An 18,487-nucleotide genomic window follows, 5' to 3' on the forward strand; every position below is an offset into this window, starting at 1 on the left:
GCGGGGATGGTGCTGGTGCCCGTGGATGTATCCATCCGGGGGTCCAGCGGGATGTTAAGATCGCCAGTTAGTATCAGGGTTCCCTCCCGGAACCTCTCCAACTGTGTCAAGGTTTTTGCAAGGAATCGGTGTTGTCCCTTATTGGGGCAATAGATCGTGGTGAAGGTGTACTTATGTGCTGTGATTGTGCCTTTTACGAATAAAAACCTCCCCAGTGGGTCTGCTTGCGAGGCAGTGTTCTCGATCGGGCTTGTATTGGCGAATATAATAGCCACACCTGAGCGTTTGGAGTCAGGATTGTTGGCGTAAAATCCCAGGGGGAACCATCTATCCCGTATCTGGGGGGCATCGTTTCCTTTAAGGTGTGTTTCTTGCAGAAATGCTATCGAGGTCCTCTGTGACCACAGGGTTCTCAGCAGTTGTCGCCTTTTTTCAGGGGAACTAAGACCTCGCGTATTGTGGGAGAATAGGGTCAAAGGAGCGGGAGTGAAAGTGGCCGCCATGGCTGTCCGGGGGGGTAAAAGTGGAGAGAAGGGGGGGAGGAGTGGGTACTGTCTCTGTACAGCGGTCGTGGCCCGTCGAGGGCCTCAGAGGGTTAGGCAACTAAGACCCTAGGTCGTGCGGGGGTGACCTAATCTACAGGTGGGTCAGTTGCTGGGGGATGAGGAAGTCCGGTAGGAGAAGTTCATCTAAGGAGATCGGTGTCCGCTCTCCCTCGACCCACGTCGTGGGGCGTTCATCTCGTCTACTAGGCGTCTGGGGAGTGGGGAGTCTAGTGGCGGAGGGCCAGAGCAGTGGTGTAGGCAGGGCAGTTGGCATGCCGGTGCCGGCACGTGGCTCTCAGAATGGTTGTGCGCGGGCCGCTAGGTGGTCATCTGTACAATAGGAAAGGGGGGGTCCCCCTAGGTAGGGGCGTGTGAGTCGCGGTTATGCGAGTGCTGCCGCCGCACGCAGTCGGCATACCGCGACTGTTTTAGGCAGTTTGCATACAACTTTACAGTGCTTAATAAGGTAGTCGGCCCCTGTGCCATATCCCACCCAATGAATCTGTCCTTATGGGGGTGGTGGCTGTTGCATGGAGCCCTGCGTAGTGTCAAAGCCTATAAGTCTACGAGTTTGGTTGGTGGGGGAGTACATATATCACCTTAATACGGTTGGTTCCAAGCCTCGGGAGGCCCAGTAAGGGGTGATAGCATTACCAAATGTAAGGGCCAGATGGTGTCCGACTCGCAGCCGCGGATTGGGGGAGTTGATGAATTGATGGGGGGCACAGTTTTGTTAGTGAAACATATCGCCGCAGGCAGCGAGGTGACCCCTAGGCCGTCATAAGAGGTTAAGCTGGACATAGCCGGCCTGTCCTCGACCGTACTTATGCAAAATTCAGCTAACAAAGCTAACCATAACGAAGATATAACAGCAAGAAACCAATCATAACATTTGACATATATTAACTTTCAGGAACCTCATGGGGAGGCAGCCCCAGGACCGCGACCAGGACCATCAGCCACGCTATCACAGGGATACCTCTCGCAGTGTAACTGAGGATGACAGCTCGTGACGTGGGCGAGGCGGTGCGGTCCCGGGGCTGCGCCTGCGGCAATGGACAGGCAGCTGGGCTCAGTCACCATTCAGTTCCGCCAGACCGCAGGCGTAGACCCGACAGTCCACGGCCCGCTGTGGGGCAGTTGGCGCTGCTTGGTCGGATAAAGCAATACTCCACAGTATAGTACGGGCCCCTGCCCCCGTGCATTATTCATGTACAGCCCAATGCAGTTATAAATCGTCCCGTCTTCCCCGCGGGTGCCCCATAGCAAAATGTGTGCCAAAAGGTTGGTCTGGAAGGCCTCAGGGGACAATATGGTAAGCTGGACAATATACTGCCGCCGTATGGCAAGGTGGTCAGTCCCCAGGCGGTTAAGTGCAATAGGCCAAACTGGATGGACCCGCAGGGGGTGTTAGGAAGTATAGTCTCTCAAATATCCCATGCATGACGGTGTTAGAGTTTACCCGTTCCCCACCCAAAATCAGCAAATCAAACTGTCTCAAAGGTGTAGGGAGGCCCTGCTGGTGGAATGTCCCGGTTCCCACCCAGACTGTGTGCTAAGGGTTCTTGTGTGAGTGAGAGTGTGGTAACTTATCTGTCATCAACGTCGTCTGGGGAGGCGCCCCTGGGTCGTCTCCTGCAGGGGCTGGACCGTGACGACGGGACACAGATCTGGAGGAATGCAGTTATTCTTCTGGGCCAGCGGGGCCCCCCCAGCGTGCGGGTTGCGCGTCTCTTCTTGGTTGATTGCGGAGAGTCTCGGAGACCTCGGGGTGAGATGGACGCGGCGGAGGTTGATCCAGGATCCAATTGCGGATGTTGACTGGCGGCAGATCGAGGGCTCTCAAGAAGCTGGGTAGATCGTTAGGCCATCGCAAGGAGCACCACATGTTGCCCTTTTTGGCCTGGAGGATGCATGTCAGTGGGCGTAGGGCTCTCCGTGCATCCAGGGTGAGGGCCGAAAGATCCTGGTATAATGAGATCGGGGCATCTTGATAGGTGACGGTCTGCGTGCGTGCCGCCTTCATAATGGCTTCTTTAAGCTGAAAGGAGAGGAGGCAACAGACCACATCCCGGGGTATCTCTTCTCGGGGGCCGTAGGGCCCTGTGGGTGCGTTCAATGTGGTAGTCGTCCAGAGCTCTGCCGCCCAGAATGCGAGTAAAAAGCTGTGTAAGGGCAGTACTGAGGTCTTCGGATTCAGCTTCTGGCATGCCTCTGATCCTAATATTATTCCACCTTCCTCTGTTGTCCAGGTCCTCCACCTGCCTGCGGAGCTCCAGGAGCACTGAGCCCTGTCTGGTAGTGGCATGGTCGGCTGCCTGGGAGTGTTGTATAGCTTGTATGTTTTCATGCTCCAACTCTGTGACACGCTCCTCTAAGGCTGTGAGGTCCCTGCGCACCTCCAGAATCTCCTCACGGATCGCCGCTCTCAGTTCCGCTACCATGGCGGTTTTATCACGCTTGGTGAACATATTAGCCGATATGGCCGCCAGCTCTGCAGTGATTTGCATTAGTGTTTCCCCTCTTGCTGAACTAGGCTCCGAGCCTGCTCCACTTTCAGCTCCAGGGGATGCCGCCGCCATTTTGTCTGCATGCCTCGTGGCTCGGTAACCGTCGAGGGTAGAGAGAAAGTCGTCCATCGGGCCGGCCTGCTTTCTCGATGGGCTGGTGCCCGATGGTCCTGGGGTGCCCTGGCGTCTAGTCCCCATCTTACATGCACTGATTCACTGATATTAAGGGCTTTGTGGGTCGAGATCGCGGAGCTCCGGGAAAGTACGTCTCACTCCATTCACCGGCAAGCCACGCCCCCAACACACCAATATTTAAGCATGTAACCATCTATTATTATTCTTAATTTTGTTCAACTTGTTGAAGACACGATGTTAAGTAAGCTCATAACAAAAATTGTGTGCAGTTACCTTGCAGACCACGTACTTGTTCCTTTTTTTTTTTTTTTTAAACGTGCGCTTGTGAGAGCTGTTGTGGCTGTACAAGCAATGTTGTAAATCTTTATGCACACCAAAAATAAAGAATTAAATAAATGAATAGGTATATTACCTACATTTTATTTTGTTATCGCTATATTATGATTAAAATATCTCATATTCATATGCAACAATGTGCATTGTGATTTTATAATGTATAATTAAATGATATTTTGCTATATTATAAGTATACTAATTCACTGCTACACAAAATGTGACCTGTGTATGTAGAGGGCTTTAACCCCTTAAGGACAGAGGCAATTGCACAAGTTCTGACCAAAACAAATGCTAGAATTTGAGCTAAATGTCTGTTTAACCATACTTTACCTCCTTTATATTAAGTGTACCCACACTTATTATATATCATTGTTTCAGGAGAAACAAGGCTTTCATTTCACATCATTCATTTATATATGATATATAATTTGAATAAACTCTAAAAAAGTGAGAAATTTTAAGAAATGTGGTTATTTTCCCAACTTTTGGACGGCATTTTAACTGTGAATGTCAATTCTTTTAATTCTAATGTATCCTTTATATAATGATACAGTTTTATTAATGAATTCAATATATATATATTTAATAAACAATGATACTATATTCTTCATTATATATTGGGGGACCTGCCTGACTCCCAGAGAATTTAATTCGGAAACCCTATTTTTAAGCCGGCAAATTTCCAAAACCCAATAAAACCTGCAGATTAGGGGTACTGTTCTACTCGTGAAACATTGCTGAACACAGACATGAGTGTTTTAACCCCTTAAGGACACATGACATGTGTGACACGTCATGATTCCCTTTTATTCCAGAAGTTTGGTCCTTAAGGGGTTAAACAGTAAATATGAACACTAAGTTTGGCCAGGGTTTGTGACTCAGTGTCTGCTGACAAAGACTGGACATACTGTATTTTGAATACCCTGGGTTGCAAATGGTATGACAAGTTTGGGGATAATTCTCATTCCTGGGCTATCATATGGTCTCAAAGGCAACATAGGCCCAGCAAACCAGTGCTAATTTTGTCGACCAGCAATTTTATTGAGATTTAGTCGACTAAAACTACTCTAAAACTTAAAACTTAAACAATTAAGATGACTAAAATACAACTAAAACTGTAACAAACCCCTTGTACTCAGTAGTGTATGTTCGTTCGCACTCTCCCGAGCTCCTAGAAGGTTACTTGAATATAGCCCATTCTTCCTCAAGCAAAAGATCTATGAGGGTTGGAGTCAGTTTACATCCAAACAGCAGCTCTGGGAGGCTATTCTGACATCCTGCAAACAAATTCAAGCAGAAACTGTCCAAAAACTCACAAGTTGCATGGATGCAAGACTTGTGAAGCTGCTATCACATAAGGGGCCCTATGTTAAAATGTAACGTGACCTGTTAAAATGTTTAAAAAATTAAAATGTTGTTATAAGTTTGATTGAAATAGCTTTTGATTTCAGTAAATATGCTGCAAACACAACAAATGAAAATTTTCAGTTCTTTACAGCCTATAACGTGTTTTGAAACGTACTGTGCGTAATAATTTGGAACAGTGCATTGTAAGTTTATGTTTATAAAATATACTGTTATCATTAGGAGGTTTGTTCAATAAAATTTGAATTGTACTCTTAATAGTTGATAACATGAGAATTAAGCTGACTGTTATTTACATCAATTATTTAGGTAAATGAGAAAAATATAATTTGCATAATAATTTGGAACAGGGTGTATAAGCCAGAAGGGAACAGGAATTCAGTACTAAGGTCCCCCCAAATGCACAGTTAAAATGGCATGCAATTATTGGAAAATAGCCACATTTCTTGCTAACTCACACTTTTTAAGATTTTATTTAAATTCAATTATATATCATATATTAATTAATATTTCATGTGGAATAAAGGCTTTGTTTCTCCTGAACAAAATGATGTATAAGTGTGGGTACAATTGTGACGGACCGCTGGCACTCCGACCGAGTACCTCCACCAATCGATGCTCCTAGTGCTTGCCGAGGACTCCAAGCACTCCAACCAACACCATCAGCACTGCAGACCCCACTTCAAGCGATGCAGCTGCGCCAGGGTCTCGCCGTCCTTCACCCATCCTGGACCCAAGGCCAGGATCCAGCTTCCAGTGGGCAGACCTCTCCTCCTCAAGAGCGTGTAGCAGGAACAAGAACAGCTCTTACAAGAGCTTACCCTGGGGAGTATAGTGTGATTATAGCAATCCCCAGAGTGTAGTTATCCCATCCCCCAAGCATGAGCCAAGTCTTCAAGAAAGGGTCATGCAGGTCTGTCTAATGCAGTTTCTCTGAAACTGCTATGTTTATAGAAGAAAGGGTTAATCCTAGCTGGACCTGGCATCCAGACCACTTCATTAAGCTGAAGTGGTCTGGGTGCCTATAGTGGTCCTTTAAGGCACTGCAGTAAAACAGTAAAAATACATACAAATACATAATTCCTATTATATTACACAGAACCCCCACCTTTAACCTATCACCAGATAGCTTGGATCTGAGCGCCCAATATAGGTGAACAGCACTCAGATCCCACGAACAGAGTAAAACTGCCATGGGGTTAAAGTTTTGCAAGGGCTGATAAGAGATTGAGGAGGGACAAAGCAGCCAGTTTAAACTGGTCTGGCAGTGTCCCTGGGACAACGCCCTGCTGGAGAACAATGGGACAGGAAAAGGGGGGAAGAGGCACATTCTCCCATGGAATCAAAGATGCAGAATTGTGCCAGTTCCAATTAAAGGGCCAGAACAGTCTTTTAAACACCAATAAGTCCAAATAGTGTTTTTAACTGGCAAAGTCTCCCAGGGACCATAGTCACATGGCAAGAGGCTGGCAATTAGTCCTCTCCAGGCACAAGTGGCGAAGGGCACTTTGTCACAACACTTAATATAGAAGAGGTAAATTATGATTAAACAGACATATATAGCTCAAATTCTAGGATTTGTTTTGGTCAGTACTTGTACAATTGTCTCTGTCCTTAAGGGGTTAAAGCCCTCTACATACACAGGTCACATTTTGTGAAGCAGTGAATTAGTATACTTATAATATAGCAACATTATTATTTAATTATACATTATAAAATCACAATGCAAATTGTTGCATATGAATATGAGATATTTTAATGATAATATAGCGATAAAATAAAATGTAGGTTATATACCTATTCAAGATCATAAATGGGAAAATAATTTCATGTGCATATTAGTCACTGTGGGCTTTATTCCGTGTGGGCAATTTTCCTTGTGGGCAATGTGGCGGAACCGCTACCTGTTCGTTAATTGCGGTATTATATTCTGTGTGATTCTCCGTTAGTTTCGTATCAATGTGTCTGCTCCTCGTTCGGGAGGTCTTTCACGAAGGGAATAAATTCACCTCCCGGCAGGGGACCACCACAACAACTTATTTAGAATGTTGGTTTAGAACGTTCACACCTCGTAACGAGGTGTCAAAACAACAAACCGAAAGAGAAGCCTCGGCACGTGCCTTCCCTGGGAGGCAGCCTGTTCGCTAGACGAACACCATCTGGGGGGAGCATTCATGGATTGCTTCCTACCTTGTTTGGTTCCTGAACGAGGACCTTCCCAGTGCCCCTTGGAGTGTTCACACCAATCAATTAGAACTTTGGCAACTTGCAACATAAGTGTGAAACCGCAAGGGAAGTAATTAATGAGTGCTTCCCCAGGTGGCAGTCATTTGTATAGATGAGCGGCGGCCAGGGGGAGATGGGTGGCGGGAACAGGGGACAAAGGGATGGGAGTTCCGTTTCCGTCTGGAGACCCCTGGTAGGGGACAGGGAGTGGCGGGAACAAGGGACAGGGGTTCCGGTACCGTTATAAGACCCTTGGGAGGGGGAGGAACCTGGGAGGGGACATTGTCTTTATGTGTGATCCACCCCTTGCATGGGGAAAGTATAACGCTGAGTGTGGCCAATAAAGTTGTTGTTGTACCCCCAGGACTGTGTGTCATTTATGACAGTGGGTTTTTCATATTTGTGCAATTTTCATGTGGGCTTTTTTCATAGTACCGCTGTCGCTATATATATATATACTAATAATATTACCCATAGTATGAAAGGAACACTACATTAAGGTAATTAGTACTCAGCTCAATAGTGAGAGCTTATTCATTTAACGATGAATAACAGAATTGGCCAGGAATGTAACCAGCTGGAGACCTAGTCACTGAACCATCTCACAAGCACGATGCTACAATACTGTGTATCACTGAACACACACAGCTACTCAATGAGTACATGCCAAGAACATGGAAATAACTAATAAACTGTCTGTAATATAATATCTCTGGTCCAATATAGAACTGTTTGAGGTGAATCATGGTTGGGGAGCTGCTTGTTACCTTTGATAGGCCCATAGGTGGCTCTTCCCAACCAGCTGGTCCGATATTAGGTATGTATTGTGGGAGGTGGAAATAAAGTAATCACACAATGGCTGGGTCATATCCTGGTAAACGGTAACACGATCCTTCACAAACACATAGTTATCCGGTGAATTCATAAACCTCGCAAATCCTTCGAATGTCATACACTGGTCCTTCTTGGCTGCAATCAAGCAACATTCATGGATTAGTGTAAAAAAAGGGTGGAAATGTCTTAATGCAAGAACATCTCATACTCATCCTCACCTTCCTCACTCAGTGACTCAATCTCACCTTACTCACACATCCTCACTTCACACACTCAGTGACACTCACCCTCACCTTGATTTATCCAGCTATGTTAAATTCATTTTTAGGTGATATAACACCCATTCCTGACACTGGGCACTTGGAGCTAAGGAGGTGGTATAGGTTTGGTTTGATATCAGGCGAATTTGTTGGGAATAATTACAATGGTTTCTTGAACATTAAAGGCCTGTTTTAGACATATACTAATTTCACTACCTACTCTTCCTTTCTAATGCACTTTAATTAAAAAAACAAAGCAATTACTGTTAATAATAAATTAACTTTAATTATCTTTTTAACGCTTCATCATTCATCATTTTCAGTCCTGAAGCAAGTCTGCATTTGAGCCAGAAAGTAAAAATTATAAAATTATAAAAATCGCAAATACAAGAATAATAACAATAACAATGAAAATTAAAGGTTTTCCTGTCTGGCTCAGCTATAAAACGAATGCTCTGCTTCACCCTGCTTGGTTCACATTGAATCCTCAGACCCCACCAGCCCGCAACATGATTGGCTCAAATTGAATCCTCAGACACCACCGTTCCCCTCTATGATTGGCTCAAACTGAATCCTCAGACCCGTCTCCATGGCTGTGCTATCTGGGTTAAAGCATTCACATAAAACAAAGTCCCGAATGATCAGGTGTACGGTTAAATAGCCACGAATAGAAGAAGGGAAGGCTGGAGGCTCAGCGGTGCCTGCACGTAAAAGTGTCCGCTTTTAATGCACTGATTCTGTGCTGTGCACCGCTGGCCGTCCCGAGAGCTCCATAACACCACCACCTAGCGGCCACTAAGTGTTACCGCGGCCACCCAGTAATAGTCAATTAAGCTGCGGTTAACCGCAGCTACTGGGTGGTCAATTGACTGCACACGCTCGTTTAGCCGCGGTTAACCGCGGCTTCAGTGAAGTAGATTGGCGGCGCACGCCAGCTTCTGGGCGGCCAATTAACATCACCTGCCGGCTCTGGGGAGGCTAATAGAAGGCGGTTTGTGCGGTAGACTAAATCTACCGAACGGCTGTGCAGAAATGCATGAATAAACCTTTCTGCACAATAAAATTAACTGTTTAACTGCCAGTCCATAATCCAAAGGCAGCAGGCAGGCAACCAGGCTCCTCCAATGCAATGTGGAGAGATTGGTCTCGTCACAGACCCCACCTGCCCGTACCATGATTGGCACACAGTACATCCTCAGACCCCACCTGCCCTCACCATGATTGGTGCACAGTGCATTCTTAGACCTCACCTGCCCGCACCATGATCCTCAGACCCCACCTGCCCGTACCATGCTTGGCTCAAAGTGCATCATCAGACCCCACCTGCCCGTACCATGTTTGGCTTTAGATTGAATCCTCAGACCCCACCTGCCCGCACCATGATTGGCTCATATTGAATCTTCAGACCCCACCTGCCCACACCATGATTGATTCATTCTGAATCCTCAGACCCCACCTGCCTGCATTATGATTGGCTTACGTTTGGTTACGTTTTATCCCAGCTTGCCAATAAAGAGGTCACGGGCTAAAAATGGGGAATGTAGAAATGCTTGTTTTTAGTGCAGAGAAATCCTGATGTCATTAAGTTACTGTCCTTGTGTTTTCTCATTTTAGTGTATTCAGTGGTGAATTTGGAGATTTGGCACGTCATTTTGTGTACGTTGCATTATTTTATATTGCTGCCTCCATCTTGGAGAATTAGATGTAGGATCCAGTTTATTACACTCTTCTTAGATTGGATAGCAGGAAAGATACGGAGGAGAAATGGTAAAAAAAAAAAAAAAATCAGCCACTCTCCTTCCCACATACATTATAATTATTATTATTATTATTTTATTATTTATATAGCGTCATCAGATTCTGTAGCGCTGTAAAATACATGGCCTTCATTTCAATTTGTTTCAAATTATTAAAGTATATAAGAAAAACTTACCAAATAGTTTATCTACAAACGGCACCATGAAAGTCTGTAGGAACCTGTGTAGATAAATCTATGGTAATAACAGATTGCTCGTCCAGAAAAAGGAAATCGAGGCCTTGAATACTTATTGCCTATTGATTAATGGTTTGCTTGGTGGAACCCTTCTTTAACCTACCATTAGCCTATGATTAAAAGCTACAGTTAGACTCTTACCTTTACTAACGGGCTCATACTTTGCAATGAGATCCAACGCTGCTTCCGGCGTGACGCTAAACTCAGACAAGTCTTTTCGGATGAAGTTCAGGAACTGGGCTGCAGAGAGAGCTTTGTAACCACCGACGAGTCCTTTATAAACATCTGCCAACTCCTTCCGCTGTATTAAAGCCTTATAAATGGATTTAAAACCTTCTAAATCGATCAATCCATCTTTGTTATGGTCCTCTGCCTATTGAGAAACGAAATACAACAGATAGCTTCCAGATACAACGTAAACGTGTAGTTAATAGTAAAATGTCTCTAATATTATATTGTCAGGCGAGCGATATTATCAGTGAGAGCTAGGCGGGCGTTATTGTCAGTGGGAGCTAGATGGTCGTTATTGTCAGTGAGAGCTAGGTGGGCAATATTGTCAGTGAGAGCTAGGTGGGCGATATTGTCAGTGAGAGCTAGGCGAGCGATATTGTCAGTGAGAGCTAGATGGTCGTTATTGTCAGTGAGAGCTAGGTGGGCAATATTGTCAGTGAGAGCTAGGTGGGCGATATTGTCAGTTAGAGCTAGGCGAGCGATATTGTCAGTGAGAGCTAGGCGGGCGTTATTGTCAGTGAGAGCTAGGCGGGCGATATTGTCAGTGAGAGCTAGATGGTCGTTATTGTCAGTGAGAGCTAGGCGAGCGATATTGTCAGTGGGAGCTAGGCGGGCGATATTGTCAGTGGGAGCTAGATGGTCGTTATTGTCAGTGAGAGCTAGGCGAGCGATATTGTTAGTGAGAGCTAGGCGGGCGTTATTGTCAGTGAGAGCTATGTAACGGATCACCTGGCACCCCGACTTGGTACCTCCGTTAATGGATGCTCCTAGTGCTTCCTGAGGACTCCAAGCACTCTGGCAGACACCACAATCACCGAATCCGAGACACCTTTTAAATTCTCCCAAGCATATGAATGCTGTAGACCATTGAATAGGAACCATACGAATAGGCTTGTACTCCTAGCAGTCAACTGGAACAGCATGCAATAAATCCTTCCCCCCAATAATGAGACGACACTTCACTTTGAGGGTAAAACAGGAACTCTGGACTGGCTCATCCAGCCTGGCTTTTATTTCCAACTCACACATACAGGCCACACCCAGGGGGAGGCATAAAAGAACCAATGAGATAGATGTTACCTCCCACACATCCCCTCCCCTTAGTGTGACACATAATCCCATTATGCATACAGTGTAAAATATACTTTTACACAACTTTCATAACTTTAAAACCATACATCACATTCACATAAAAATACATATCCACAATCAATCCATTCAGGGGAACAACATATTAAAAAATGGCATGAATCCGACCAGGGGTTCAAAAGTTACTAAAAGTATCTTTTGTTCCTTTCTGGCTGGCAGAAAAACATCCCCACAATGAGTTAATTGGAGAAGTAATCCAATTACCCAGGACTAAAGGCAGACTCCATTAACCACATGGTTGCAAAACAACATAAAACACTTTAAAATACATAAAGTCACATTTACACATAACACACAGACATTTCACCTATCCCCAGATAGCTGGGATCTGCACGCACAAAACTACCGAATAGCGCGCAGATCCTACTCACACAGTACAATTGCCATGGAGCTAAAGTCTTTCCCATAGTCTTTCATTTATATGAATAGGCTCCATGGTATGGCTATCTGGGGTATCACATTCCCATAAAGTCTGGTCCATAGTCCAAAGGCAAGAGGCGGGCAATCAGCCCCCTCCAAGGACACGTGGCGAGGTCGGTTTCGCCACACTTCTCCCCTTTACCCCCCAGACTAACAGGGTACTTGACCTCCTGCCGGTCAGTGCCCTTGTTAGTCCAGCAGCCCACCCACAAGACAGAAACAGCAGAGCAGCCCACCCACAATAAACAGTTACTACACCTGGGTGAGGGAGAATCTTGTCCAGGTTCAGGTGCCTCACCCCGGCTGTGTGGGGGACTGGTAGGCTGCCTTGGTAGGTTGCTGAGGGGGCAGAGACCAGCGGTACTCTGTCCTGTTGCCAGCACTACCACGGGAGTAGTCTGGTTGGAGCCTGGTTGCTGGAGACCGACTGTCTCCCCTTTAAATACACCGCTCTGCTGCTGGAGACCGACTGTCTCCCCTTGAGTTACACAGCTCTGCTGCTGGAGACCGACTGTCTCCCCTTTAGTTACACAGCTCTGCTGCTGGAGACCGACTGTCTCCCCTTGAGTTACACCGCTCTGCTGCTGGAGACCGACTGTCTCCCCTTGAGTTACACAACTCTGCTGCTGGAGACCGACTGTCTCCCCTTTAGTTACACAGCTCTGCTGCTGGAGACAGACTGTCTCCCCTTTGGCTAAACAGCCCTGTTGTGGGGGGGCAGGACCGACCGTCCCTACCCCCTGTGCTGGAAGTGCAGAGACCATGGTCCCATCTGCACAGGTGTGGGGCTTACAGTCTCCCCCTGGTACATTAAGCTGCCGCTGGGGAGAGGTGGTAACCAGCTCCTCTCCCATTAGAACACTCTGCCGCTGGGGAATGGAGACTGGGCTCTCTATTCCCTGTACATTAATGATCCGCCGCTGGGGAGAGGTGGTAACAATCTCCTCTCCCATGCATACTTCCCGTCTCTGCGGAGGGAGACTGACTGTCTCTCCTCCCAGCACAGAGTCCTGCTGTGGGGGAAAGGGGGCTGAGCTCTCTATTCCCTGCTGGATACTCTGTCGCTGGGGAATGGAGACCGGGCTCCCAATTCCCAACAAATCACACTGCCGCTGGGGAGGGAGGACGGCTCCTTCAGCTCCCTGTAACTTGGGCGCAGAGACCACGGTCCCATCTGCGCTGGTGTGGGGCTTACGGTCTCCCCTTGGTGGGTTAGGCTGCCGCTGGAGAGAGGGTGTAACAAGCTCCTCTCTCTGAACTGTAACCTGCCGCTGGGGATCTGGGCCGACTGCCCAGCATCCCTGTAGGGCCGGTAGAGAGACCTCGATCCCATCTCCACCTGCCATCTGTGGGTCTCTCCAGGACCAGTCTATGAGGTCCCCTACTTCTGCAACTGGTAGTGAAGCAGGGGGTACCTCTGCCGCGTTTTCCCAGCTATAGGCTAGCAGGTCTGGGTCTGCCACCCAGTTTTCCCGGTCTGCATCCCTGCTCTGCGGCTGGCAGGAATTTAATAGTTCTACATAGTCCATCTCCAGCTCTCGTTCCATGGCAGCGAAACGGCGGAGGTCTTCTCCCAGTCCAATAGATCTCGGGCCCTGTATCATCTCACCTCGGTAATGAAAGATAGCCCAGTACCGTGACTCTGCTGGACTGCCGAAGTCGACATCCTCCACTAAGGCTTTCCACAACAGGCCAGGGCTTGTGTAGTTCTCCCCCTCTGGCTGGATGCCCTCTGCCCTCCACGTCTCTGGCTGGACAGTGCACCACCACAGTGCCCGGTATGAGGCGTCCAGGCTCAGTTCCCTTTCCACGAGGTACTCGAGTTGTCTTACCCGCTGCCCTCCAGGTTGATCTCCCAGAAGTGGCATCCGCCAGGCCATTTGTTCCTCCAACTGGTATGCGACACCAGGAAGGCGCTGCTGCCGTTGATACTGGACTTCCTCCAGGGCATCGTACCATAATTCTTTCCGGGCATTATCTCTCCATTCTAATTCACTCTCTTCCTCAGGTGTGTGTGTTGCCCAGGGGTCTACGAACCCCATTTTCCCAAATCTTTGTGTAGACAGGGACGCTGTAGGCACACTAGCGTCGCCCTCAATTTGTAAATCCAAACGTACTGTGTCTCCGAGCTGCTTTACCTCGCACTAGGACGCCATCCCACCGCTTGCCACCAATGTAACGGATCACCTGGCACCCCGACTTGGTACCTCCGTTAATGGATGCTCCTAGTGCTTCCTGAGGACTCCAAGCACTCTGGCAGACACCACAATCACCGAATCCGAGAAACCTTTTAAATTCTCCCAAGCATATGAATGCTGTAGACCATTGAATAGGAACCATACGAATAGGCTTGTACTCCTAGCAGTCAACTGGAACAGCATGCAATAAATCCTTCCCCCCAATAATGAGACGACACATCACTTTGAGGGTAAAACAGGAACTCTGGACTGGCTCATCCAGCCTGGCTTTTATTTCCAACTCACACATACAGGCCACACCCAGGGGGAGGCATAAAAGAACCAATGACATAGATGTTACCTCCCACACATCCCCTCCCCTTAGTGTGACACATAATCCCATTATGCATACAGTGTAAAATATACTTTTACACAACTTTCATAACTTTAAAACCATACATCACATTCACATAAAAATACATATCCACAATCAATCCATTCAGGGGAACAACATATTAAAAATGGCATGAATCCGACCAGGGGTTCAAAAGTTACTAAAAGTATCTTTTGTTCCTTTCTGGCTGGCAGAAAAACATCCCCACAATGCACCCTGGTTTCCTCCCTTCTGCCCTGGAGTTAATTGGAGAAGTAATCCAATTACCCAGGACTAAAGGCAGACTCCATTAACCACATGGTTGCAAAACAACATAAAACACTTTAAAATACATAAAGTCACATTTACACATAACACACAGACATTTCACCTATCCCCAGATAGCTGGGATCTGCACGCACAAAACTACCGAATAGCGCGCAGATCCTACTCACACAGTACAATTGCCATGGAGCTAAAGTCTTTCCCATAGTCTTTCATTTATATGAATAGGCTCCATGGTATGGCTATCTGGGGTATCACATTCCCATAAAGTCTGGTCCATAGTCCAAAGGCAAGAGGCGGGCAATCAGCCCCCTCCAAGGACACGTGGCGAGGTCGGTTTCGCCACAAGCTAGGCGGGCGATATTGTCAGTGAGAGCTAGATGGTCATTATTGTCAGTGGGAGCTAGATGGTCGTTATTGTCAGTGAGAGCTAGGCGAGCGATATTGTCAGTGAGAGCTAGGCGGGCGTTATTGTCAGTGAGAGCTAGGCGGGCGATATTGTCAGTGAGAGCTAGGCGGGCGTTATTGTCAGTGAGAGCTAGGCGGGCGATATTGTCAGTGAGAGCTAGATGGTCGTTATTGTCAGTGAGAGCTAGGCGAGCGATATTGTCAGTGAGAGCTAGGCGGGCGTTATTGTCATTGAGAGCTAGGCGGGCGATATTGTCAGTGAGAGCTAGGCGGGCGATATTGTCAGTGAGAGCTAGATGGTCATTATTGTCAGTGGGAGCTAGGCGGGCGATATTGTCAGTGAGAGCTAGGCGGGCGATATTGTCAGTGAGAGCTAGATGGTCGTTATTGTCAGTGGGAGCTAGGCAGGCGATATTGTCAGTGAGAGCTAGACGGGCGTTATTGTCAGTGGGAGCTAGGCGGGCGATATTGTCAGTGGGAGCTAGATGGTCGTTATTGTCAGCGAGAGCTAGGCGGGCGATATTGTCAGTGAGAGCTAGATGGTCATTATTGTCAGTGAGAGCTAGATGGTCATTATTGTCAGTGGGAGCTAGGCGGGCGTTATTGTCAGTGAGAGCTAGGCGGGCGATATTGTCAGTGAGAGCTAGATGGTCGTTATTGTCAGTGGGAGCTAGGCAGGCGATATTGTCAGTGAGAGCTAGGCGGGCGATATTGTCAGTGAGAGCTAGATGGTCGTTATTGTCAGTGGGAGCTAGGCGGGCGATATTGTCAGTGAGAGCTAGGCGGGCGATATTTTCAGTGAGAGCTAGGCGGGTGTTATTGTCAGTAAGAGCTAGGCGGGCGATATTGTCAGTGAGAGCTAGGCGGGTGTTATTGTCAGTGAGAGCTAGGCGGGCGATATTGTCAGTGAGAGCTAGGCGGGCGATATTGTCAGTGAGAGCTAGACGGGCGTTATTGTCAGTGAGAGCTAGGCGGGCGATATTGTCAGTGAGAGCTAGGCGGGCGATATTGTCAGTGAGAGCTAGGCGGGCGATATTGTCAGTGAGAGCTAGGCGGGCGATATTGTCAGTGAGAGCTAGGCGGGCGATATTGTCAGTGAGAGCTAGGCGGGTGTTATTGTCAGTGAGAGCTAGACGGGCGTTATTGTCAGTGAGAGCTAGGCGGGCGATATTGTCAGTGAGAGCTAGGCGGGCGATATTGTCAGTGAGAGCTAGGCGGGCGATATTGTCAGTGAGAGCTAGACGGGCGTTATTGTCAGTGAGAGCTAGGCGGGCGATATTGTCAGTGAGAGCTAGGCGGGCGATATTGTCAGTGAGAGCTAGGCGGGCGATATTGTCAGTGAGAGCTAGGCGGGCGATATTGTCAGTGAGAGCTAGGCGGGTGTTATTGTCAGTGAGAGCTAGACGGGCGTTATTGTCAGTGAGAGCTAGGCGGGCGATATTGTCAGTGAGAGCTAGGCGGGCGATATTGTCAGTGAGAGCTAGGCGGGCGATATTGTCAGTGAGAGCTAGGCGGGTGTTATTGTCAGTGAGAGCTAGGCGGGCGATATTGTCAGTGAGAGCAAAGCGGGCGTTATTGTCAGTGGGAGCTAGGCGGGCGATATTGTCGGTGAGAGCCAGGTAAGTGATATTGTCAGTGAGAGCTAGGCGGGCATTATTGTCAGTGGGAGCTAGGTAAGTGATATTGTCAGTGGGAGCTAGGTAAGTGATATTGTCGGTGAGAGCCAGGTAAGTGATACTGTCAGTGAGAGCCAGACGGGCAATATTATTTGTGAGAATTAGGAGCATAGACATATCACAGATTGTGGAAAGGGATGTTAAATAAATACTGTTAATACATTTCTTTTATGTGATTCCTTTACTCTCGTATATTCATGGCAGACTCATGTTCTCTACCATAGATTGCCGATAGGAAAAATAAATGGATACTCGTACCTTGAATAGACATTTGAGGTGTATGATCGCCAATGGTACCTTTAGTGTCCCCAGCATTTCTGTCAATTTATCAAAAGATAGTCTCTCTCCCTTGGTTTCCTGTTGAATCGTCTCATTTAACCACGTTGAAAATGTACATTAAGAAAAAGGCTTTATGGTAGGAGATTGGGTTTGGAATGATCAGAAAAAAAACAAAGAATAAATTAACCCCTTAGTGACCAGACCATTTTTCAATTTTCTTACCATTAAGGACCAGGGCTGTTTTTACATATCTGCGGTGTTTGTGTTTAGCTTCAATTTTACTCTTACTCATTTACTGTACCCACACATATTATATACCGTTTTTCTCGCCATTAAATGGTCTTTCTAAAGATATCATTATTTTATCATATCATATATTTTACTTTAAACTAAATTCTAAAATGTGATGAAAGAATTAAAAAAATACACTTTTTTAACTTTGACCCCCAAAATCTTTTACGCATCTACAACCACCAAAAAGCACCCATGCTAAATAGTTTCTAAATTTTGTCCTGAGTTTAGAAATACCCAATGTTAACATGTTCTTAGCTTTTTTTTTTTTTGCAAGTTATAGGGCAATAAGCACAAGTAGCACTTTGCTATTTTCAAACCATTGTTTTTCAAAATTAACGCAAGTTACATTGTAACACTGATATCTGTCAGGAATCCCTGAATAACACTTCACATGTATATATATTTTTTTAAAAGAAGACAACCTAAGATATTAAACATGGGGTATTTTGATTCTTTTCCTGAAACCATTTTACCACCAAGCTATGCCAAAAAAAAACAAAATGGTGATTTTCTTGACACACATAGCAATTTAAGAATATATGTACTGAGAGCTTTAAGGGTTACTGCCAAAAATAAAAAACTAACATGTGTTCAGCAACATCTCCTGAGTACAGTGGCACCACCCATGTATAGGTGTGTTGGGTTCTCTGGGGGCTAAAAGACCGTATTTGGAGGGTGAGCATTCCAGTTTTTCCAACTTGGAATTTTCACAGCTGGTCATCATGAACCCATGTCCTATTTGGGCCATTTTAGAAGCCGGCCAATGTAATTTACCCCAATGTAATTTACTCTTATCGAGGCATCGCTGCAATAGCCTTAGAGCGGGTGGAAGTGACGACAATCGCTTCTGGCGCTCATATTTGCTGCAGGCATACTAGGTACGTCCGCGGTCCTTAAGGAACATTTTTTGTCAGACGTACCTAGTATATCCGCGCTCCTTAACCCCTTAAGGACCAAACTTCTGGAATAAAAGGGAATCATGACATGTCAC

The 18,487-nt window shown here is 46.6% G+C and overlaps 1 protein-coding gene across 1 annotated transcript in view; it reads right to left on the reverse strand.

Annotated features, from left to right (window-relative positions):
- Nucleotides 1-17,243, reverse strand: part of PLCZ1 (phospholipase C zeta 1) — a 150,016-nt gene extending 132,773 nt beyond the window's left edge. The window contains exons 1-3 of the mRNA XM_063445028.1: nucleotides 17,182-17,243; nucleotides 10,346-10,577; nucleotides 7,885-8,086 (exon numbers count right to left, since the gene is read on the reverse strand). Coding sequence (XP_063301098.1) covers nucleotides 7,885-8,086; nucleotides 10,346-10,577; nucleotides 17,182-17,238 — 491 coding nt within the window. The 5' untranslated portion in view covers nucleotides 17,239-17,243. The remainder of the gene's footprint in view (nucleotides 1-7,884; nucleotides 8,087-10,345; nucleotides 10,578-17,181) is intronic.
- Between the last annotated feature and the right edge of the window lie 1,244 nt (nucleotides 17,244-18,487).

Source organism: Pelobates fuscus, chromosome 3, assembly GCF_036172605.1.
Source record: "Pelobates fuscus isolate aPelFus1 chromosome 3, aPelFus1.pri, whole genome shotgun sequence".
Taxonomy (NCBI): domain Eukaryota; kingdom Metazoa; phylum Chordata; class Amphibia; order Anura; family Pelobatidae; genus Pelobates; species Pelobates fuscus.